General features: G+C 46.1%; 2 protein-coding genes across 4 annotated transcripts in view; one reads left to right on the top strand and one right to left on the bottom strand.

The window, feature by feature from the left end:
• The window catches only part of MID1 (midline 1), a 587,700-nt gene extending 573,851 nt beyond the window's left edge, over positions 1-13,849 (bottom strand). For all 3 annotated transcript variants that reach the window (XM_019823542.3, XM_019823539.3, XM_045050345.1), the window contains exon 1: positions 13,612-13,849. The gene's annotated coding sequence lies outside the window, so the exon portion shown is untranslated. The remainder of the gene's footprint in view (positions 1-13,611) is intronic.
• Positions 13,850-13,991: 142 nt separating this feature from the next.
• Positions 13,992-24,548, top strand: HCCS (holocytochrome c synthase). Its single transcript, XM_004000261.6, has 7 exons — positions 13,992-14,150; positions 14,714-14,857; positions 16,908-17,059; positions 19,392-19,540; positions 20,390-20,509; positions 22,532-22,618; positions 23,174-24,548. The coding sequence occupies exons 2-7, from the start codon at positions 14,746-14,748 to the stop codon at positions 23,370-23,372; spliced, it is 819 nt and encodes a 272-aa protein (XP_004000310.1). The 5' UTR covers positions 13,992-14,150; positions 14,714-14,745; the 3' UTR covers positions 23,373-24,548.
• Positions 24,549-24,840: the final 292 nt, after the last annotated feature.

Genomic DNA, 24,840 nt, shown 5'->3' on the forward strand with positions numbered 1-24,840 from the left:
ACAAATTCATCTATTGGAGTTAAAGGTTTAAAGTGATGGTTTCTATGGGGTGCCTGGGTGGCTCAGTCGGTTGGGCGTCTCACTTCGGCTCAGGTCATGATCTCACAGTCCGTGAGTTTGGGCCCCGCGTTGGGCTCTGTGCTGACAGCCCAGAGCCTGGAGCCTGTTTCAGATTCTGTGCCTCCCTCTCTCTCTACCCCTCCTCCACTCATGCTCTGTCTCTCTCTCTCTGTCTCAAAAATAAATAAACGTTAAAAAAAATTAAAGTGATGGTTTCCAGTGTTTTCTTATAGTTTGGGGGCAGACTGAGCCGTTCACCGTGAAAATAAAATAATTAACCACTGGTATAAGACGCAGTCTATTCTACTTCACCTGACACAATAAAATATGTATTGCACGGCACTCACGAGGACTGCCACATTTCCACGTTAGCAGCCCCTCCTCACTGCGGCACTGCAGAAAGGCTCACCTGGGGACAAGCGTGTTCGCACAGGGGAGCTCTTATAGGTGGGCCTCAAACCACATCAGTGCACACGCTCCCTTCTCACTTTGGGTGGCTCAGTGCTCAGCGCTGCAGTACCACAAAAAGCAATGAATTAAACGATGCGGCCGCTTTGTGCAATACTCGAGGAATTTAAAAAAAAAATCAATCGAGCATATTATTATTACTGAAATTATGTAAATAAAGGTAGGGGCACTGGCATCACCTGGGCACTTGTGAGGACTAGAAACAGATTCTCACGCTCCACCTAGACTTACTGAATCAGAATCCACATTTTCCCATGATCCCGGAGGGATGTGTATGCACACTCAAGTATGAGAAGCGTTGGTCCAAACTATAAAATCAAAAGCCCAGGCGTGCAGGCATACACATATGATTTTAAGACCACAGAATGTTTTATTATCAACTCACCACGTTTTATATAATAGGTATTTAATAAATTCACCCTTAAACAAAGTTTAAGCCATTGGCAGCTAGGCCTGGCCTCCCTATCCCCTGGAGCTCAAGATCTGATTCACTTGAATCTCCAGATCCATAGAAGATCAAGTTTCCCTAAGTTATATGATACTTCCCAGGGACTCATGTTCCCGTGGTCACCTCTGCCTCTGGGCTCCTCTTTCTGGCTGTGCCGGCTCAGTTCACATCAACTTAGATCGGAAACAACCCCTTTATCCTCTCCTGTGGAAGTCCATGCACCAAAGCATTTGTTGATTTTGTTACATCTCATAGTAAAACAGAGACATGTGCATTCTTTGCGCACATGATTTAAGAAAACTCTATTTATGCCAATCTAAAAGTTAACACGATGTTTAATGGATAAGTAATGCGAGAAGCGTTCCCATAAAATTTTGAAGTGTCCACCACCGCTTCTATTATTTCATATTTTGCTGGAAATCCCAAGCCCGTGCAACTAAGAGGACAGAGAAATGACAGGCCTGAGAATTGGCAAAGAGGAAGTAAAATTATTATCGGTGGAGATGCCATGAAAGAATTCCCAGAAGATCCAAGAGCAACAAAAAATAAGACAAAAGGCAATAAGAGAATTCAAAACACCGCAGAACATAAGGTGAGCGTAGCCAAAAGCTTGCCTAAATATACCAGCTCTAAGTCTGAAGACATAAGGAAAGAAAAGATTTCCCTTCCGTTGCAACAACTAGTTTAAATACCAAGAAATAATCTCAGCAAAATAATATCTAAGATTTGAAAAAACACTTTAAAGTGATACTGAGGAACACAAAAGAACTCAACATTTGGGAAGGTGCGGCATCTTCCTGTACAGGATAACTCATTTTTCTAAAGAGTTCTAGTCTTCTTAAATTAATACATAACTTTAACATAATCCTCACGAAATTACCATCCAGGTTTAAAAAAAAACTTGACCAGCCAACTACAAATTTCATTGAGGAATATAAACAAACAAAAGTATCAAGAAAAAACCTGAAAAAGAAGTGAAATGAGAGGCTACTGATTTGCCAGATGGTCCCAACACTTCAACTAACGTTCACCGGTGCAACAATGGCTCAGGGTAAAGTCCAAAACTTGGTCCAAGAACTCACGGGGATTTAGCGTCATAATAATGAGGAGACATCCCAAATCTAGTATATGTGAAGGGGTATCTGGGGGCCTAGTTTATTGGATAAATCATCCCGGGACAATTGAGTAAATGTCTGAAAAATATAGAGGGATTGGAACCGTAACTTATTCCTTACACCGGGATAAATTTCAAATATATCGATGTTTGAAAATAAAAAGTGAAAACTTTTAAAAATTTGAGAAAAAAAAATATGAAAGGATTTATTTCAGGCTTAAAAGAGTACTTTGAACTATGCTCCAATACCCAGAAACCATAAAAGACTGAAAATGAAGGTGCACAAAAATTACTCAAAGCAAAACTTACCACAAGCGAAAACACAAGAAAAAGGACAAACAGAAAATACGTCCACCTCCTTGTGATGGACTGAATTGTGTCCCACTCAAAATCCTCACGTTCAAGCCCTAACCCCAAATATCACTTCAGGGACAGTAATCTTTAGGGAGGTAACCACAGTTAAACGAAACCATATGGAATTAGACAAACACCGTATGATTTCACTTACACGTGAAATCTGAAAAACAAGCAAACAAACAAAACAAAAGCCACAGATCCAGAGAACAGACTGGTGGTTATCAGAGGGGAAGGCGGGTTCAGGATGAGGGTGGATGGTAACCAGCCTTATTGTGGCGATCACTTGGTAGTGTATACAAATACTGAATTATTGTGTTGTACATCTGAAGCTGCTATCGTGCTATATGCCAATTTTAGTGAAAAAATAAACAAAGACAGTTAAATGAGGTCATAAAGGTGAGCTCCTGCTCTGATAGGACTGGCGTCCTTACAGGAAGACATACGAGAGAGCTCCCTCTCTGCACGTGCAGAGAGGAGAAGTGAGGACACAGCGAGACAGTGGCCATCTATAAGGCTAGGAAGACAGCCCTGATGGCAGGCTGATAGTCACTGGACTTCCAGCCTCCAGAACTATGAGAAAATAAATTTCTGTAGTTTAATCTACACAGTCTATGTTTTCCTGTTATATGGCAGCCCAAACAGACTAATACACTCATATTTTAGAAAAAGAGTTGGTTTATTTTTTTTTAATGTTTCTTTTGTTTTTGAGACAGAGAGAGAGAGAGAGAGAGAGAGAGCGAGTGAGCGAGCATGAATGGGGGGGGGGGAGGCAGAGAGAGAGGGAGGCACAGACTCCAAAGCAGGCTCCAGGCTCCGAGCTGTCAGCATAGAGCCTGACATAGGACTTGAACCCATGAACGACAAGATCATGACCTGAGCCGAAGTCAGACACTTAACCGACTGAGCCACCCAGGCGCCCCTGCCTTTAACTTTTTAAGGTATAAACCACACTTAAGGATCTCTCAACATGATTTTTCTTTTAGAGGGGAAGAACATAGTAGACTATACTAGTTATCTGAAATCACCATCTTACTGTATAAAGAGAAAACTAAGCTGTAGAAAGCAAGTAGACAGGGAGTAAAAGAAATGGCTGCTGATTTTGAGAAATATACAGGTTTAGGAAGGCAAGACGAGTTCAGGGTCGGACATACCGCAGTTGTGATGACAATGGTTATCTAGGCAGTGAAATCCAAGAAGCAATTCGGAACACAGAACTGAAACTCAGGAAAGCGAGAGCCGGTTGCAAACAAAGAAATGTAAATCATCAGGTATGGTTGGATGTTAAAGCCACAAGTATGAATGATGACATCCACCAAGGCTTTTGTTTTTCTCTGCTATCATTCTACATTTACCAAAGAATCTTCTGACTTTAGTTGGGTTTCACTACTAGGAAGAGAATGCTTGACTAGCCAACCTATATACGTATACTCCTGCTTCTTTGGTAGTTTCATTTCTTGTTGGAGGCAGTGTGAGTTAATACAGAGAAGTAAAAATGGGGGGGAATCAAGAAGGTGAGGTAGGAGCGGCTGTAGAGGAAGGATGAGAAGGCTCTCTTAAGTAATTTGGACTCACTCAAAAGTGGGATTGAAGAGGGGGACCTTGGCTCAGTAGGTTAAGCCTCCAACTCTTGATTTCGGCTCAGGTCATGATCTCATGGTTCGAGGGATCGAGCCCCACATCGGGCTCTGCTCTGACAGAGCAGAGCCTGCGTGGGATTGTTTCTCTCCCTCTCTCTGCCTCTCCTCTGCCCACACACTCTCTCACTCTCTCTCTCTCTCTCAAAATAAATTTTTTTAAAAAAGTGGCATTGAAGAATTAAAGCCACAAAAGACAAGGCGATAAACCATTCTCTATCACCACCACATCAGACATACTTTTCCAAGAAATATGCTTTAGGGGATATCAAAATTCGTATTTTAACTCTTGAATCCTAATAGGTATAGATATTTGTGATACTATCTTATTGCATGGTCTCCTTATGCAATGAAAACCAAAGATACACACACACACATATAATTAATTCATTTTTAGAGGTTATGTTAAAAGACCCCAGACTCATAAAAAGAAAACAAAAGCTTGAAACTTACTGCTTGGCAATAGTATGTCCTCTGAAGCTATGACAATGGTATTGAAAATACTAAACAGAATGATAACCTCTAGCAATCCAATCTGACTGGCAACAAATCCCGTTGAAGAAAAGTAGCATTTGTTTCAATGAGTGAGAGGCAGCCCTGGCCCTTGATATAGACGTGAGATAGACATGGTGCCTCTGAGTACAGAAGGTGGGCCCTGATGAATAAGGAACCCTGAGCTATAAGGGGAGGTGGGGGCTGGCTGTGTCTTAGAACTGTGTCTTGGGAACTTGCTTCATTCATTCAGGCCTTAGCAAAGACTGTGCAATTCATTGCCAGTGTTGGCAAGGAGCCAAGTGAAGATCTCCAGGCATATAAGCACAGTGGTGAAGAGCAAAGTTGAGAATACAAATTCTTCCTATTGTCAGGTCGAATAACTTCTTTTCAAAATCCTTCTATGGGGGAGCCTGGGTGGCTCAGTTAAGCCTCCAACTTCAGCTCAGGTCATGATCTCAGTGGCTCCTGAGTTCAAGTCCCTGGTCGAGCTCTGTGCTGACAGCTCAGAGCTTGGAACCTGCTTTGGATTCTGTGTCTTCCTCTCTCTCTCTCTCTCTCTCTGCCCCTCCCCTGCTTGCAAGCTCTCTGTCTCTCAAAAATAAATAAAAATTAAAAAAATAATAATCAAATAAAATCCTTCTATGGCTTCAGAGAAAAGGGGGAATTGTGGGAAAGAATGGGGAATTGTGGGATGCAAAAGTAATTGTGGGAGAGAACAGAGAATTTTGGGTCACCAGAGGGATTGTGGCAGAGAAGAGAGAATGGTGGGAAACAAGGGCAACTGTGGGAGAGAAACAAGAATGGTGGGAAACGAGAGGAATTGTGGGAGAAAACAGGGAATGCTGGGAGGTAACAGACAATGGTGGGGAATGAGGAGAATTGTGGGAGAGAACGGAGAATTGTGGGGGACCAGTGGGAGATAAGAGAAAGTGGTGGGAACCAAAGGAAATTATGGGAGAGAATAGAGAATTGTTGAGCACCAGATAGAGTGTGGGAGAGTACAGAGAATGGTGGGAAATGAGGGGAATTATGGGAGAGAACAGGGGATGGTGGGAAACAAGGGGAATTGTGGGAGATAACAGAGGATGATGGGAAACGAGAGGAATTGTGAGAGAGAACAGGGAATTGTGGGAAGTAACAGAGGATGGTGGGAAGCCAGGGGAACTGTGGGAGAGAATGGAGAATTGTAGGGGGCCAGATGGACTGTGGGAGAGAATAGAAAATGGTGGGATAGGAGGGGAATCATGGGAGAGAACAGGGAATTGTGGGGGACCAGATGGATTATGGGAGAGAACAGAGAATGGTGGGATAGGAGGGGAATCATGGGAGAGAACAGGGAATTGTGGGGGACCAGATGGATTATGGGAGAGAACAGAGAATGGTGGGATAGGAGGGGAATCATGGGAGAGAACAGGGAATTGTGGGAGACCAGATGGATTATGGGAGAGAATAGAGAATGGTGGGATAGGAGGGGAATCATGGGAGAGAACAGGGAATTATGGGGAACCAGAGGACTTGTGGGAGAGAATAGAGAATGGTAGGATAGGAGGGGAATCATGGGAGAGAACAGGGAATTGTGGGGGACCAGAGGAATTGTGGGAGAGAACAGAGAATGATGGGAAATGAGGGGAATCATGGGAGAGAGCACGGAATTATGGGGGACCAGCGGACTTGTGGGAGGGAACAGAGGATAGTGGGAAATGAGGGGAACTATAGGAGAGAACAGGGGATGGTGGGAAACAAGGGGAATTGTGGGAGATAACAGAGGATGGTGGGAAAGGAGAGGAATTGTGGGAGAGAACAGGGAATTGTGGGAAGTAACAGAGGATGGTGGGAAGCCAGGGGAACTGTGGGAGAGAATGGAGAATTGTGGGGGACCAGATGGATTGTGGGAGAGAATAGAGAATGGTGGGATAGGAGGGGAATCATGGGAGAGAACAGGGAATTGTGGGGGACCAGATGGATTATGGGAGAGAACAGAGAATGGTGGGATAGGAGGGGAATCATGGGAGAGAACAGGGAATTGTGGGAGAGAACAGAGAATGATGGGAAATGAGGGGAAACATGGGAGAGAGCACAGAATTATGGGGGACCAGAGGACTTGTGGGAGGGAACAGAGGATATCTGGAAATGAGGGGAACTATGGGAGAGAACAGGGGATGGTGGGAAACAAGGGGAATTGTGGGAGATAACAGAGGATGATGGGAAACGAGAGGAATTGTGGGAGAGAACAGGGAATTGTGGGAAGTAACAGAGGATGGTGGGAAGCCAGGGGAACTGTGGGAGAGAATGGAGAATTGTGGGGGACCAGATGGATTATGGGAGAGAATAGAGAATGGTGGGACAGGAGGGGAATCATGGGAGAGAACAGGGAATTGTGGGGGACCAGAGGAATTGTGGGAGAACACAGAGAATGATGGGAAATGAGGGAATTATGGAAGAGAGCATGGAATTATGGGGGACCAGAGGACTTGTGGGAGGGAACAGAGGATAGTGGGAAATGAGGGGAACTATGGGAGAGAACAGGGGATGGTGGGAAACAAGGGGAATTGTGGGAGATAACATGGAATTGTGGGAGAGAACAGAGGATGGTGGGAAGCCAAGGGAACTGTGGGAGAGAATGGAGAATTGTGGGGGGACCAGATGGATTATGGGAGAGAACAGAGGATGGTGGGAAATGAGGGGGACTGTGGGAGAAAAGAGTGAATTGTGGGAAACCAGATGGATTGTGGGAGAGAACAGAGAATGGTGGGATAGGAGGGGAATCATGGGAGAGAACAAGGAATTGTGGGGGACCAGATGGATTATGGGAGAGAACAGAGGATGGTGGGATAGAAAGGGAATCATGGAAGAGAACAGGGAATTGTGGGGAAAGAGAAGACTTGTGGGAGAGAACAGAGGATGGTGGGAAATGAGGGAAAATGTGAGAGAGAACAGGGAATTGTGGGAGACCAAAGGAATTGTGGGAAGGAACAGAGGATGGTGGGAAATGAGAGGAATTGTGGGAGACAACACGGAATTGTGGGAAGTAACAGAGAATGGTGGAAAAGGAGGGAATTGTGGGAGAGAATAGAGGATGGTGGGAAATGCAGAGAATTGTGGAAGAGAACAGAGAATTGTCGGGGGCCAGAGGAATTGTGGGACAGAACAGAGAACTGTGGGAGATAAGGGGAATTGTGGGAGAGAACAGAGAATTGTAAGAAGAAAAAAAGATAATTGTGAGAACAAGAATTGTGGGAGAAAAGAGAGTATTATGGGAAAAGGGAATTGTGAGAGATAATGGTGTATTGGGTAAGAGACTAAAGAATTGTAGGAAATTAAGGGAATTGTGAGAGAAACAATTACAGGAAATAAGAGAACTGTGGGAGAGAATACAGAATTGTGCTTGAGAGGGAATTGTTGGGAAGAACAGAATTGTACTTGAGAGAGGGAATTTTAGGAAAGAACAGGGAATGTGGGGCAAAAGGGAATTGTTGGAGTGATAGGGAAATGTGGGAGTCACAAGGAAGTGAGGCAGGAAAGGGAGAATTGTGGGGAGAACAGAATTGTGGGAGACAAGAGGAAATTGAGGAAAAAAGAATTGTTGGAAAGAATGGGGAATTATAGGAAACAAGGGGAATTCTGTGAAAGAATGGGGAATCGTGGAAAACAGTAGGGAATTGTGGATGTGATAGAGGATTTTGGGAGACACATGGAATTATGAGAGGGAGAGGAGAATTGTAGGAGAGATGGGGAATTGTGGCAGAGAATTATCATTGTGGAGAAAAAATAGAAATGTGGAATAAAAGGGCAATTCTGGGAATAAGAGAATTGTTGGAGAGATGTGGAATTGTGGGAGAGAACAGAAAATTGTGGGAAAGAATAGAGAATTGTGCTTGAGACAGGAAATTGTACGGAAATCAATTTCATTTCCATACACTAATAATGAACTATCAGTGAGAGAAAGTAAGAAAATAATTCATTTACAATTGCATCAAGAAGAATAAAATATCTAGGAATAAATTCAACCAAAATGGTGAAAGACCTGTATATTAAAAACTATAAGATATTAATGAAAGACATAGAAGAGGACACAAATAAATGGAAAGATATTCCATACTCATGGATTGGAAGAATCAACATTGTTGAAAGGTCCATACTACCCCAAGCATTCTACAGACTAAATGCAATCCCTACCAAAATTCTACTGGCATTTTTCACAGAAATAGAACAAACACTCCTAAAATGTGTATGGATCCACAAAAGACCTTGAATAGCCAAAGCGATCTTGAGAAAGAACAAAGCTGGGGGCATTATACCTTCTGATTCCAAACTACGTTACAAAGCTATAGTAACCAAAACAGTATGGTACCGGCATAAAGACAGACATCTAGAAAAATAGAACAGCTTCGAGACCCCAGAAATAAACCCATGCATACATGGTCAATTGACTTAGGACAAAGGAGCTAAGACTAAGGGAAAACACCGTCTTTTCAATAAATGGTCCTGGGAATACTGGACAGCCACATGCAAAAGAATGAAACTGGACCACTTTCTTACATCATACACAAAAATTAACTCAAAATGAACATAAGACCTGAAATCATAAAACTCCTAGGAGAAAACATAGGCAGTAAGCTCCTCGACGTCAGTCTTGGAGATAATGTTTTTGATTTGACGCCATAAGCAAAAGCAACAAAAGTAAAAATAAACAAGTAACAATGAACATCAAACTAAATAGCTTCTGCACAGCAAAGGAAAGCATCAACAAAATACAAAGGCAACCTACCAAATGGGAGAAATATTTGTGAATCATGTATCTGATAAGGCGTTAACAGCCAAATATATATAAAGCACTCATACGACTCAATAGGAAAAAAAATCCGATGAAAAACTGGGCAGAAGAACTGAATAGACACTTTCCTAAAGACATACAGATGGTCAACAGGTACTGGAAAAGGTGATGAACATCAGTGATCATCAGGGAAATGCAAATCGACCCATGAGATTTCACTTCACATCTATCTATTGGAAAGATTACTCTCAAAAAAACTAGAGATAACATGTTGGATGTGGAGAAAAGAGGACCCTTGTGAACTGCTGAATGTAAACTAACGTAGCCACTATGGAAAACATTATAGGGGTGTCTCAGAAAATTCAAAATAGAATTTCCCTATGATCCAGCAATTCTGATGCGTATTTATCCAAAGGAAATGACTAACTTAAAAAGATACATGCACTCCTCTGTTCACTGCAGCATTATTTACAATAGCCAAAACATGACAGCAACCCAGGCATCCATCAATGGACAAATGGGTAAAAAAAAATATGACACACACATACACACATGCACTGTAATACTATTCAGCCATATAAAAGAAGGCAATCCTGCAATTTGTGACAACGTGGATAAACCTTAAGGGCATTCTGCAGAGTGAAATAAGTCCTACAGAGAAATACAAATACTGTATGATCCCACTTATATGTGAAAGCTACAAATAAAAAACTCATAGATGGAACAGCTTGGTGGTTGCCAGAGACTGGATGTGGGGATGGGATGAAACAGACAAAAGTGGTCAAAAGGGATGAACTTGTAGTTATAAAATAAATGAAGTGCTGGGGATATAATGTACAGCATGGTGACTACTGTTAACAATACTGTCTTGTATACTTGAAGTTGCTAAGAAAGATCTCAGAAGTTCTCATCAGAAGCCAAAAAAAGTTTATAACTGTGTGGTGATAGATGTTAGCTAGACTTATTGTGGTGAACATTTCACAGTATTTACATATATCCAATCACTATGTTGTATACCTGAAACTAATATAACATTATCTGTCAATTATATCGCAATTAAAAAATTTTTTTTAAAAACCTGCCACAAAAATTGTGGGCAACACAGGGAGTTATGGAATAAAGAGAGAATTCCGGGAAACAACAGAGAATTGTGTGAGACGGGAAATTGTGGGAGATCATAAAAAATTGTGGGAGGCATGGAAGACGGGGAATTCTGGGAAAGGGCAGAATTGTTGCAGAGGGAATTGTGGACAAACTGGGGAATTGTGAAAAGGAGGAAGATTATGAGAGGGCAGAGAATCGGGGAGAGTAGAGAATTGTGGGAGAGATGAAGAATTATAAAGGAATCAGGGAATTATGGGGAAAAAGGAGAATCGGGCACAAGACAGAGAACTGTGGGAGCTCTAAGAACTATGAAAGCGACACTTTGTAAACATAAGCAGCTGTAGGTTTGGAAAGGAGATTTAGTTTACTACAACCAGTCATAAATTCAGTTTGTAATTTCCAACGAGCTTCATTCAGTTTTTCCTCTCCGCTCAACCCTTGGGTCTGACAGCAGGAGTTCATATCACGTTACCATGGATTGGCAAACCCACAGGCGCTGCCTTGTAGAGGCGGACGTACACACACAGGCACATACACACACATATATACTCACACACATGCTTGTACATACACACACAAAAGCACACACATATACACACATGTGCACACACGTCTTGGAAATTTCAAACATGGGAACAGAAATAAACTAGAATTTATGGTTGGACAAAATTTTAAGCCTTATAAAAAATAAAACAAGACGAAAAAATGATAGGATAACATAAGAAAATTAGAGTGTCAGCTAGGAATCCAACAGACGAGTGACAGAGGTTCCTTCAAAGAAAGGATGAAGAGAGTAAGAGTGGAGCAAAGTTAAAAGAAAATTAATCATCCGAGAAAATATCCCCAATGTGAAGGTTATAGGTTTCCAGAATGAATGGTCCCATCAAGTGCCAAGCCAAGGAAAGCAAAGAGCTCTATATCAAGGCACATCTTTTCCAGCCACTGGAAGAAAGAAAGTTAAAAATAATGTTGACAGAAAGAAAAGAAATGACATTTGACTTTTCAACCTCAACCATGGAAACTAAAAGACAATGAAGTAACCGCTTATCAGTTCTGAGAGAAATGCTTCCAAACCTAGGATTGTATTTCCAAACTACCAATCAATTGGAAGGGTAAAACAGTTTCTGATTTTCAAGACCTCAAAAACCGATGTGCTCCCAAAACAATGCCAAGAAGAATACATGGTATCCAAGAGCCCGAGATCCAGCAAAGGATAAGAAAGGGCAGAAAGAAAATCCCAAGAAGACGAAGGGGGGCGGAAGTCATTTCCAGTTTAGAATTGAGCAGCTGCGGCAGCAGTGAGGTGCTTATCTGTGAGATATTTCCCTTATCTCCAAGAGGAAAAAGGAAACTTACATTAGTTGATATATTTAAATGCACTGGGAGGAGATTTACAATGCAGACAAGAAACTTAGGGATAACCTAAAAATCAAAAAAGACAACGGGGCGGGGAGGCAAGGAGTGAATTCCACTGAAAAAGTACAAGGAAAAAAAAATCATCTTTGGTCATAACAAATATTTCCATAGTCACAATAATGTAAATACGAAACTGTGACGTATCCCAAACCACAGAACTATTGGCATAGGGGAGGGACCCGTGTGTGTGTGTGTGTCGGCGTGTTGTTTGGAACATGGACGGAAAACTAGAAGAAACAGCTAAAGAGCAGTAAGTCTTTGCCTGGGGAGAGTGGGTGCTGCGGTTGAAAGTGTCCCCCCAGTCTCTCCACCCACCTACAGCTCTCCTTAATGCCCTGTTTGGTAGCTCCTTGTCTATAAAGCATCCTTGTTACTTTCCTTCGTAAGCACTTCCGGCACATCACCCTTTAACAGTCACTTCTTCCCTCTTCCTCCACCAGTCGGAGCATACACGTACTGACACGGAAATATGGTTATTTGTGTGCCCGTCTCTCCCATTACCAGGGGTTTTTGGCCTTGTGGTGCCAATATGCCCCTTTGGACTGTGAAGTCTATGAGTATTTTTGCAGAATCATATTCTCATGTGCATAAAACAAACTACAAGAAATTAAAGAAATCAACGATAGTGGAATATAGTTACCGTCAGATTTTAGAAAAACAGATTTTGATTGCTAAAGATCTGGCTCCCCAGGAAATATGCACGGATATAATATAGTTTTTAATATGCTGTCTTGAGCAGCTAAGTCCACACCTGCCGACCAAGTGTCATTGGGCTCCCATACTCTGAGCCACCAGACACCGGCCCCCATCAGCCCAGGGCCAGGTCCCACCCAGCCCTGTGCTCCAACTCGCTGAGATTATTCAAAGTAACCAGTCCTGAATCTGCTTACCCCACCTCACCTATTTCTTCCCATGAACACCATAATAAAGGCTTCTGCCCCCCAGTTCCCCCCTCTCCCTCTGGCTCAAGAAAGACTCTAGTGCTCACACGTGTGGCACCCCCGGTGTGATATGTACTCCCTCTCTTGGAGTCTCTGAGTATAATAAACTATATTTTCAATGGTAGTTGTTTCCTGATCTGCTGACCTCACCAAATCTAAATAATAATAATAATAACGAAGCTGATTAAAACAGCTGAGACTCCAAGATTTGGGCTAGGAATGCTCTCGCAACCCGCAGTGAGAGAGTGACAGCAGGTCTGGGCAAAGGGGAGAAGTTGAATGCGAGGCAGCCACAATGGAAACCTCAGCCACTGAAGCTGGGATGGCCCTTCCAAGTTATTCCCCTTGAGGCTAGGACCTGGGCCTCCCGGACCCTTGCAGACACCACTCAAAGGCTGCAGCCCATCCCCAAGGGAGGGGATGTGATTTTTTTTTTTGCCTGAGGCAGCTCAGCTCTTTTTGGCCCAGGGCTATTGCTGGAGAGAGACCCAGCCTAGTTAGTGGCTGCAGCTGCTAACACCCCCAGCACCCAGGAGATGGCCTGCCCCGCCCTGAAGGCGGGGTGACACGGATAGACAGATGCTTCTTATTAACACTTTTTAAGTAACAAGATAAAATGATCTTAATTTCAAAGTAGCGATGAATAGTATTTTAAGACAGAAACCCCCGTTATTTAGGACATAATTTCTCTGTGATTTCTATTAGTGCACATACAGCTAACGCTACTAGGATTTGTTGCCTGCATTCCTGATGGAAAAAAAAATACTAAATTTCTCTTAGAGGTAAGTGAAAATACAGACCTTCAAGTCCACACACCCAGTTAAGAAGGCCTTGGGAGCTGGAACCTTGATTTGTTCATTTTGGGATCTCCGGAGTCGGCCACCTACTGATGCTACTTGAGTCATTACTATAATTCAAACTGACGGGATACAATTTAAAAGCTGGAAATTTTAAAACTATCTCCTCCAAAGCAACCCCTCTGCGGCTTAAAGGAGCCATGGGCAACCTCACCCTAGGGAAGTCTCTGGCCCAGCCAGAACTCTCCCGGCCCGCGCTGGTTAGGAGGGGCGGGGCCAGGGAGCGGCCCTCGCGCTTATAGGTCGAGGCGGGAAGGGGCGGGGTCCGCTCCTCCGTGATCGACGGAAGCCGTTCCTCCTCAGCCCGCGCCCCGCCTCCCGCGCGCCCGGAAGTCCCGCCTTCGGAAAAGGAAGTAGCGGTGCGCTCGAACGCCAGCGGTGACCGCGAAGGCAACGGTGACCGAGAGAGGAGAAGGCGGCGGTGGCGGGCTAGCGGTTAGAGGCGGGGCCGGCTCCTCGGAGCGGCCCGGGACTGGAGTCAGGTGCGGAGGGGCAGGCTGGCCGAGGCCGGTGGGTTTTGGGGTCCCGGGACGGGGGTCCCAGGTGAGACACGCAGGGACCGCGTGAAGAAGACTCTGGCCGCGTCCTCCCGTCCGCGGTCCTTTCCTTCCTCCTCGAATCCCTTTTCTGCCCCGTACCCTTCCCTCATTCCCAGTCCTTGGTTAAGCCCGGGTCTGGGGTTCTGGTCTGGGCTGCCCTCTCCCATCTGGATCACCACTTTGAGGACCCCCTGCTCCCTAGACCTACACCCCCCTCTCTGTGGTGTAGTTTCTCAGGGGCGCCCTCACCTCACCCCCAAAATCCGGACATCTTAGAAACGTGCGTCTAAAGAGTGGTGTGGTGTAGGTTTCGCACTAGTATTTCCTAAAGGGGTTAATGTATTAAAGCTATCCCTCAAAGTGGATATACCCTGCCCTGTAGGTTTACAACAGGATGACAAGGGGGAGGAACAAGGGTTGGGCAGATTAAGAACACCAAGGGAGTGGTCAGAGGCCAGGCATCAGCATTAATCGGTTTCTTTGCTTTTTGGCACGTGTGAGTTTAGAATTGTTTGGATTCGGCCTCGCGGTTCCAACCATGGGTTTGTCTGCGTCTACCCCTGCTGTTGCAGTTCAGACCTCAAATGCTTCTGATCATCAGACAGCATCCCCGCCTTCAGGATGCCCCATGCATGAAGGGAAAATGAAAGGTAATCGACCCTTTGTCTAGAAAACAAAAACAAAAGGGAATTCCCAAAAGGATTAGGATAGTGCGTGAGAGTGAAGTGATTGCTCCATACCTTAGCTCTTACCCCCCAAAGTTTGCCATCGGTTCTCAGCCTGGGTGGCCACCCCTCCACCCCCCCCCCCCCAGGGGACATGTGGCAGTGTCTGGAAGCATTTTGGTTTGTCAAAACTGAGAGGACGTGGTGCATGTAGTAAGTAGAAGGCAGGAGCCCCGCTAAACACCCTGGAGTGCACGGCACACGCCTGCAACAAAGAATCACCTGGCCCCGCACGTCAAGAGTGCTATACTGCCTTTCCCCTCTACCATTCAAAGTGTCAATCTTTTCTGGGTCACTGATCCCAGCTGGCTGTTAGAAAACACCTGCTTCGTCTGCATCTGTCTCCATTCTTCTTATATGGAGAAACCCTGGAAGAGCACTGTGTCTATAAACGTGTGGCCTGAAAAACGCTTGCTTGCCTTGTAGTCTTTCATTGCCTTGGTCAGTCAGCAAGAATTTACCCACCGCCCACTCTTCGCCAAGCACTGGTGGGTTTTGTTTGTTTTTGCACTGAGAGAACAGCAACATACAGAACACAAAAAACTTCTGCCTAATGGAGTTCACATTCTCATCTTCATAATCCTGTGTGGTAGGTTTTCTCCCTATTTTATGGTTTAGGAGACTTAGAAGTCTCACAGCTAATAAGCGGCAGAGCCAGCAGAAACTCCGTGACCTGGGGCAGGTCATAGAGCCCTAAACAGGCTTTGATTTCATTTACCGTGTATCCAAAAGAGCTGTTGGCCTGATTTGTTTGCATTAGTAAAGGATGCAGGTATTTGTAGGTGACTAAAGGGGCTACTGGTATTTTCTAACAGCCAGCTGGGATCAGTGACCCAGAAAAGATTGGCACTTTGAATGGTAGAGAGGAAAGGCAGTATAGCAAGTGTCTGTTCAGCCCTCAACTGGACAGCTATACAAGGTCCTAGTGAGAATGAGGGTCTGGGAGGAGAATCGGAGGACAGGAAGTGAAACGAAACTTGTCTTTGGTGTGTAGGTCATCCAGAGTATTCTTGGTGTTACTGCTGCTTCCTGACACAGGGATTCCTTACTCGGGCCAGCTGTCTTCCCGGGCCATGGCTCTCCTGGTGCCTGCGCCTCTCCTGAGTCTAAGACCAGCTTCTCAGTCCCCACACTTGCTTCCATTAGCACCCTGGAACCTTGGGCATCAACTGCCCTTCTCACTGCTGCTCTTATAGGTTCAGACCTTTGAAGTGGCGTCTGGGTCCTATGCGGATCATGGACCGTTTTCTTTAATATATGCCTTTTGTTGGTAAATGTTTGCTATCTACCCATGAGGAATAGAACCTTGGCCAAGGAGTAGTTTTCTGTGCCTTGTTTCCATCCTAGAGCAAACACAAGCAGAGTGGCATTCAGACTTTTCTCCAGGAGCCTTTTTGAGGGCTCCTTTGTTCATTTTCATCTCCTGTGTTCAGTACCTGAGAGAAGGTATCAGGAAGCCGGGCCTCTGGTGTCCTGATCGGGGCTGGGCCTTTTCTGGAACTTGTGAATAGAAAGGGAGATTTGGTAAAACGTGGCCGACCCCCCACTTAGGTTCCTCTGCAACAGCTCGCTGCTGGGAGCCCAAGCAGGTACCTTCTAGCCCATTACTAAAACCATGGAACAAACGATATGTTCCTTTGCAAGTGTTGAGATTTTTTTTTTTTTTGTATAGTTGTGCTGAGGGCATGGCACAATAAGGGAGTGAGTACCCATTTCTCTTTCAAGGGGAGAATAAATATCTAGAACCTTCTCCTGGTCTTTAGGATCTTAGAATGTTAGCTAGCTTAGCTCTTGGCAGCTTGAAACAGTATGGTAACAGTGTTACCACAAAGTAACACTTTTTCAGTACCCTTCCAAGTTTTTCCCCCTTTGATGGTGATCCCAGGTCAGAAATCTAGCTCTTTAGGGCCCGGATTGAGAGAGCTAGATGTCCTGCCTTTGTGGTCACACTGTTTTTACACTTCGTTTACTTCAGGCTGTCCAGTGAGTGCGGAGCCACCTGAGCCAACTTGTGAGAACAAAACGAGCTCTGTGCCCACCCACCAGGACCGTGCATATGAGTACGTGGAGTGCCCTGTCACCGGCGCCGTGGCCGGCAGTAAGGAGGACCTGGACCCTTCTAACCTGGTAATTCACATTCGGCCCCCCTCCCCACAACTTGTCATACAGAGATGCCTTTGTGGACTCCCAGGACAAACCGCTGGCTGCTAGGATTGATTCTCTCTTCCTCTTAAGATACAGAAGTCTCATATTCCATCCACACTGAAAATCTAGAAGGCATTTCTAAGTATCGTTTCAGAGGGTGCCTGAAAAAGAAAACCGTGACCACCAAGTGCCAGAGTAGGTTGACTGGAAAGAAGCCACACCACAGGAATAGTTCCTTTGGGGATAAGTGGAAGGCAGGAGGTCCCGTGAGGAGTGCAGTTAGGATTGGTAAAGGTGTTTCTGGTCTTGGGAAACCTCATAGGCGTGAGGCTGGTGAGGGCACTTTTTCCGGCCCAGCTGGGTGCCAGCCTGCGTGAGAGTCACTGGTGTGGTACAGCGTCCCGTGGCAGCCACCAGTGGGATGGCGTGACAAAGCCAGGCTAAGACTAGCACAGCCTCACTACATTTTGCGATAGTGCGGGAGGTGGGGGCTTCCTGTTTGGAATCCCATTTTAATGGAGAGACAGACAGACTCAGATCTGTAGTTTAGAAGGCCAGAACAGGGTTCTTAGAAGGCCATGGTTACCAAAAGTATTTAGAAATCTTGGCCAACGTTTGAAGGAACTAGAAATACTTAGTCTGGAAGAGAAGGGCTGTGATATATATGTGTGTGTGTTCGTGTGTGTGTATGTTATGTATGTAACAATACCAGCAACTAGGTGGCTTGTACAGACATTTATTCTCACGGTTCCAGAGGTTGAGAAGTCCTCTTGGAAGGTGCCAGCAGCTTCAGTCAATTTGGAGGGACACAGACATTCAGCCTCAGCACTCAGTAATGACCCTGCCAAACTCTAAGGACACTGCTGTGTTGAGGAGGAAAGTGGACAAGATCAGGGCTTCTCTGCCTTAGCACCGTTGACATTGAGGCTGGTGGGTTCCTTGCAGTGGGGGCTGTCCTGTGCTCCATAGGATCTTAGCGGCTTCCCTAGTCTTTACCCACCAGTTGCCAGTGGGACCCTCTTTACTCGGTCATGACAACCTAATGTGTCTCCTGACATTTCTAAAAGTGCCCTCGTTAGACTACTGTTCCAGGTAACAGTAGTTACTAGGGAACAGTACTGCTGTTAGAGAACAGCCTAGTGGTTCAGAACATGGGCCTTTTGGAATCCCACAGACCTAGACTCTTACCCCATGGGATCGTTACACGTATTAAGAGTGTTAATAACAGCCGGCGTTTCTTTTAGTCGCATCTGTAGCCCTCACGCTAAGCACCATACACGCTTTTGAGTAATTCTCATAACCACCGTGTGCAGCCAGTAGTGTCAGCGTCCCCGTTTTTAGAGCGGAAGCCACTGAGAATGATCAGGCGTGTGGTTTGGCCCGCATCGCTCAGCCAGCATGTGGCAGATCCCAGACCGAATCCCACCTGCCTCTGATGCGAGTCCTTAAACCCACTGTGGTGACCGTGCACATCATTCTAACCAGGGGCCACGTTGTGACTTAATAATAAATGCGGATCTGCTCGAAAATCCCACATACTTCCAACACAGAAAAAGTTCTGTGCCAGGGGTTCTCAGCCTGGCTTGATGTTTGCCCTCGGGAGGACCCTGGTTGTCACGACGCGGGAGGAGGGGTACTGTTGGGTAGAGACCAGGGAGGTTGCCAAATACCCTACAGTGCTCGGAACAGACCCCCGTAACCAAAAGTTGTCCGGCCCCAAATGGCAGCGCTGCCCGGGGCGAGAGCCCCTGGTCCAGGGCAAGTGTTTGCACAGCACTGTTGCCGCCCTTATGTCTGGGAGGAAGGATTCTTCCCCTCCTTCCAGTCCGCCAGTGTGCCGGCGTCACTGCTCCTCTCTAATGTGTTCAGCCCAAAGACAGAAAGCATCAGCAGGATCGTAAAAGCAAAGAACATGTAAAAAGAAAGTGATGGTCTACATGTATCTTCTGAGACTCTTCCTCAGAAGACCAGGCGTTTTTGAAGAGCCCGTCATTGAAAGGGCTTTAGAAATGTCTGCAGTCACAGTGATCATTTTTACTTCTTAATCCTTGGGGAGAAAGAGACAGAAAATGTAGCCACAGTGTGTACCTACCGTTTGTGAGAACTCCTTAACAAGGAAAAACAACTTTAGAACTAGAACTCTTCAGAACAACCAAATCAGCTGGTAGGTCTGAAATCGTGACGTCACTGGCTTGATAGGGAACCTGTGCCTCATGCGTGATGCTGCACCGCTTTCCGGAATGTCGTCGATTATATTGTTCGTTTCCACTTTGTGTCTATTTCCAACATTTAAAAACCTGCTCACCTTGTTTAGATGCCGCCACCCAACCAGATGCCGGCCCCGGATCAGCCATTTGCGCTGTCTACGGTGAGGGAGGAGTCATCCATTCCGAGAGCAGATTCAGACAAAAAGTGGGTTTATCCTTCTGAACAGATGTTCTGGAACGCGATGTTACGCAAAGGGTGAGTGAGCATGTTAGGGTATAAATTTGCTCATCAAGTTCATCTAAGAATGAAATGTTAAAGAGGTTTTTATCCCCAAAACATATAGTAAATTTTCATAAGCTAGACAGTATATAACAATCAGCCAATTTTTCAGACCTACGAGAACGTCAGTACAAAGGCCAGCGTATCAGTCAGGATTCTCTGGAGAAACAGAACTGACGGGGTGTGTGTCTTTACAGATGTAAAGAGATTTATTGTAAGGAATTGACTTCTCGTGATCATGGAGGCTGAGAAGTCCCACGATCTGCAGTCAGCAGGCTGGAGACCCAGGACAGCTGATGTGTAGTTTGAGTCTAAAAGCTGGCAGGCTGGAGACCCAAGAACTGTTGTTTTCATTCCAGTCCAAAGGCCTGAAAAAACCATATCCCGGCTCGCAGGCAGTCAGGCAGGAAAAGTTCCCTGTTATTTGCAAGAGGCTCATTCTTTTATTTAGACCTTCAACTGATCAGATGAGGCCCACCCACATTAGGGAGGGCACTCTGTTTTGCCCATTTAAAGCTTATTTTCCTCCAAAATGCTCTCACAGACACACCCAGAGTAATGTTTGACCAAACATCTGGGCCCCCCATGGCCCAGTCAACTTGACACACGAGATTAACTTATTATAGCCAGTAATAGATGTTTAAAAATGCTATTACGTGAAGTACTTAGAAAAAGTTAATCAGTGGTACTGACTGAAAAAGTGTTACTTTATGGTTCCTTGATCTGTGTGCAAGTGGTTTTGGTGACTTGGTGAAACGAATATGTGGGTTGATTTCATGGCGTGATCGGTAATGTTATCAAGTTCTACCAAATGTCCTTTCCTAGGTGGAAGTGGAAGGATGACGATATTAGTCAGAGAGATATGTACAATATCATCAAAATTCACAATCAGAATAACGAGCAAGCCTGGAAGGAGATTTTGAAGTGGGAAGCCCTTCATGCTGCGTAAGTATGTCTGAGAGCTTAAAAAAAAAAAAAAACATTTTTCCGACATCTTTCTTATTTGGGCTCGCTTTCTAGAGTTTTAACGTTGTATTCAAACAGTGTGCTGTTGTAATACAACATTGTAGGTGGTAGGTCTGTTTCGGTGACAGTTGTGTGACAGACCCGCTCCCACCCAGCTGCGTGAAATGGCAACCATTTTATTATGCTTGTGGATTCATTGGGTCCCGAGTGCAGAGAGGACAGAGCAAGGGTGGCTCCTCTCTGCTCACAACGCCTAGGGCCGCAGCCAGGCTCTGATCGGGGATGGGCTTGACGGCCGTGGGCCGGGATCCTCTGCAGGCTGGACCATTTCCTCACCTGGTGACTGGGTTCCGAGACCTAGTGTTCCAGAAAACTCCAGGGAAGCTACATCTCCCTTGATGACCTGGCCTCGGCAGTCCCGGAGCATCACAAGCCTGCCCTGGTTCAGGGGAAGGGGCCGTGGTGCCCGCCTCTCCGTGGGAGGAATGTCACAGTACACGGAAGGCACATGGGGTGGGAGATGGCCCGGTGCTGTGCCCCAAGGGTGAGGAGAAGAGCAGTTCCGTTCCCTCAGCATCACTGAACCCCCATCAGGACCAGACCTCAGGAGAGGTCTCCGCGGTGGGCCCTTCCCTCGGGGGAACAGGTGCAGCAGTCACGTGTTTGTTGGCAGTGGTGGGCCGGAAGTCTCTGGGAGCCGGGGCCCCTAGCCCCAGGGATTCTAATTCAGTAGGTCTGGGATGAGGCCCAGACTTGGCATTTCTAGAAAGACATAGACGCCGCCGGTCTGCAGAGTCCACCTCGAGAACCATAGGGGTGGGGGATGTCTGCACAGAAAGCCAGATTGTATCATCATTGGGGGATTACATTTTAAATTTGTGATAAAATGGGATTAACTTCTTGGCTAAAGTCCACTTAATGATCTCGTTAAGATATCCCAGTTTTTAAATATTTGAACTCTGAGATTCATTAGTAGCCCTCCGTGGGTGTCACTGCTGGACACCAGGCCTGGGAGGGGTCCGCGCGAGGAGGGAACGGCAGGGCACCCAGGACTCCCCTCAGCGACCCGAGACCAGCAGGAGCCATGTTCCCAGCTCACCGATGAAGCCACCCACAGGTGTCTGCAGTGACTAAAAGCCCACTGTAATGAAAGCCACCCGCCAAGTACTTGCAGTGTGACTTTGGAGCAGAGAGAGACCAGGAGAAGTCTACTTTGTCAGTTTCACCCCTTTCCTAGTCATTTTCCGGGGTCCCTCAAAATTGGCCCTTTAAAGACACATGCTACAGCCTCCAGGAGAAAGCTTGCCTGGGTCGAGTTTACTTCTTTGCTGGCGACCCTCTTGAGATGCTAGCGAATGGTTGGTAAAGGAAGTACAGGAACTCGGATGGGCCTCAGGTAGGGCTCGGTTACACTGGGGCTGGTTTTCTCCCCCCGCCCCGTCTTTGGGCCGCCAAGGCTGAAGCCTGTCCTCAGGGTGACAGCAGCTAACAAGACAGGTGGCCTCGTATATCCTGACGTGAAGAGCCGGCCCATCGCTGATTTCGTTTGTTCCTAGGGATTCAGCCAGCACTTTTCTTCATAAAGGCTTTGTTCACTGGTTTCAAATGAAAGAAGAGTAGGATTTTCTTCTGTTCATCTTAAAAAACCCAGCTGCAGCATGTGAAAGAAGTGTCATGCCCGCTACTTAACCTTTTATCTTTTTCCTAAGAACGTTTCCCTTTCCACCAAATGTAAAGTCCGTTTCCTCACTCCTGGAAAGAAACAGCGCAGATATTTGGAATGAAGTGGAAGGAGTGGAACAGACTTGACCCCGAAATAAAGAGCAATATTTCTAACGAAAAGGGATATTTCTCTGAATTGTTTTCGAAGTTCTCTCACTCTGTAAATGTGATACGTAAAACGCACACAGAAAAACGTGTGTTGTTGAAAAACTGCAACATCGCATTTCTCAGAGGGGGGGAAAATATTTTAATAGGCTTTTCTTGTTGGCGAATTTCTAGGGAGTGTCCTTGTGGTCCATCGTTGATCCGGTTCGGAGGTAAAGCGAAAGAGTACTCACCAAGGGCAAGAATCCGTTCCTGGATGGGGTGAGTGGCGGCGCACAAATGTTATTTTACACGTCTCGGGTCAGGATCAGCTTTCTCTTGGCACCTAAAGCAGACAGCCTCAGGACTGCAGTTCGTCTTGCAAAACTCGGTGTTCAGCTGCAGGTTTCTTCCTCTCCCTCAAGTGTGCCCAGTGGTGGGCAGATTTATTAGGGTTTTGTGACTTGTCCCCTGATTATCGTAGCACGGAATTCACTTGTCCTCCGTGTTCTCGGATCTGTCCTCTCGCTCCTTCCCGTGGTCTCTGTGCATCTGAGCGCTCCGCGTCCCTCTGTGTTCCTCCAGCGTAGACGGACTCAGCTCACGCTTGGATCGCTGCAGCGCCTCCTGGGACCTCCCCGGCCCGGGTCTCTTTTCTGTCGACTGCTGCTCTGCAGACAAACGAGCCGTCATCTGACCTGGGCTGGGCTCACCGCGGCTCTTCAGCAGCGTCTCCCTTCAGCGCAGCAGACCGATCCTCTGAGGCTCACCTCCCCGGTTGGGCGTGTGACCCCGAGAGCAAGCGCTTTCACGCTCACGAGCATGTTTTCGTTGCAGGTACGAGTTGCCTTTTGACAGGCACGACTGGATCATCAACCGCTGTGGGACAGAAGTCAGGTATGTCATCGACTACTACGACGGCGGCGAAGTTAACCAGGACTACCAGTTCACCATCCTGGACGTCCGGCCCGCTTTGGATTCTTTTTCGGCGGTGTGGGACAGGATGAAGGTCGCGTGGTGGCGCTGGACCTCGTAACCACCGCTCCGTTAGCGATGGGAAAATACGAGCTATTTTTTTCCCGAGCGATACATTAAACTCTTCCCCAAACCGAATTGCTCTCGTGATGTAATGGGAATGTCAAGTGGGTCGTGACACTGTATGCCTAGTGAGGGTCCCATGCACCGTGTTCTTTTGTTTTCACCTCATAGTTTATGCCAGATCATTCTAGGTTTCCTTCCCACTTGGCCTCAGTGGGAAGCAGTCCCTTGGGTTTTCCTTTCGCCGCAGTATTGCCTGTGCATTTAATCTAGAAGAGTGAACAACCTCACATGTTCATGAGGAAGAGTAAGGAAAAAAGGGGCTCCCTTCCAATTTTAAGAAAGATTCTTTTCCGGAAGTTGTGCCGTCATCCGTACGGTTTAGGAGCGCACCCTTAGGAAAACGCAGAGGTGTGCCCTGGGAACGCGCTCGGCAAAACTAAGGCGCGTCTCAGCTCCACGAAGTCTCGGTTGTGAGAATCGCTCAGGCTGGGCCTTGTTAGAGAACAGTTTCAAGTCCCGCATGATTTGATGATGCGCCTGCATTGGTGTATGTGTTTTCACTTCTTAAATATGTCCATTTCGATCCCTGCCATCCTGGCACAGAACTCCGCTCCCGCAAGCAGGTCTCGTTGCCCGTGACATTGGACGTGTTCTCCCTGCTCCGAGTCCCGTGTCTTCTCCTGCCTGAAGCCCTCCCTCCGGTCAGCCTAACCCGAACCTTAGAGATGGGGTGCAGGTCACAGCGCCAGGACGGTCCCTCTCGAAGACAGGATCCTATTCTGTGGAGTGTTAGAATTCACAAGAAGAGTATTTTCCCAGATACGGAATGTTTGTATCAACTCACTGTCTCGGTGCAGATTTTTTTTGCAGGGAGCTCTAAGTTTGCCGTTGAAGTGCTTTTCTGCCCGTGATTCCTAAAGTGGCTGTTCTGCTTAGAGCAGCACGTTACTGTTCTCTTAAGCATTGCCGATGTTAACCCGTTTGATGTACCTCGAATCTGTAATGTTAGGTTAGTGGAAGGAACTGGCAGTCTGCAGCGATTCACGTGACATGGAATTTCTTGGTTGTGTCGGTATTGTGTGGTGTTTTCAAAATCCGACAGCTCTGAACTCTTCTACGTGTCAAAATATTTGTATATTTTAAAATAAAATAAAGCTGATAGTTAACAGGTTTTGATGTTAAGAGTAACTTCACATCTCCCGGCCATTTCTCCAGACAGAAATCACCTGTGCAGAAGTGACGCCGTGGTCTCCCTGGTAGCAGCCGTTTTGTCATCCGTGAGTCACATTGGTGAACTCCTGAGAAAAGTAATAACCGCTGGCAGTTTTTTGGCCCTACGTGCCATTGAGTGAGTGTAGGATAAGGTGTTGTTACGAGAAAGTGTTGTAACACTGCGCCACGGGCAGGGGCTCCCCCCGTTGACAGACCTACACGGTTTCTCGAGAAAAACCTCATCCACAGTA

This window comes from Felis catus, chromosome X, assembly GCF_018350175.1.
Source record: "Felis catus isolate Fca126 chromosome X, F.catus_Fca126_mat1.0, whole genome shotgun sequence".
In the NCBI taxonomy this organism is placed as follows: domain Eukaryota; kingdom Metazoa; phylum Chordata; class Mammalia; order Carnivora; family Felidae; genus Felis; species Felis catus.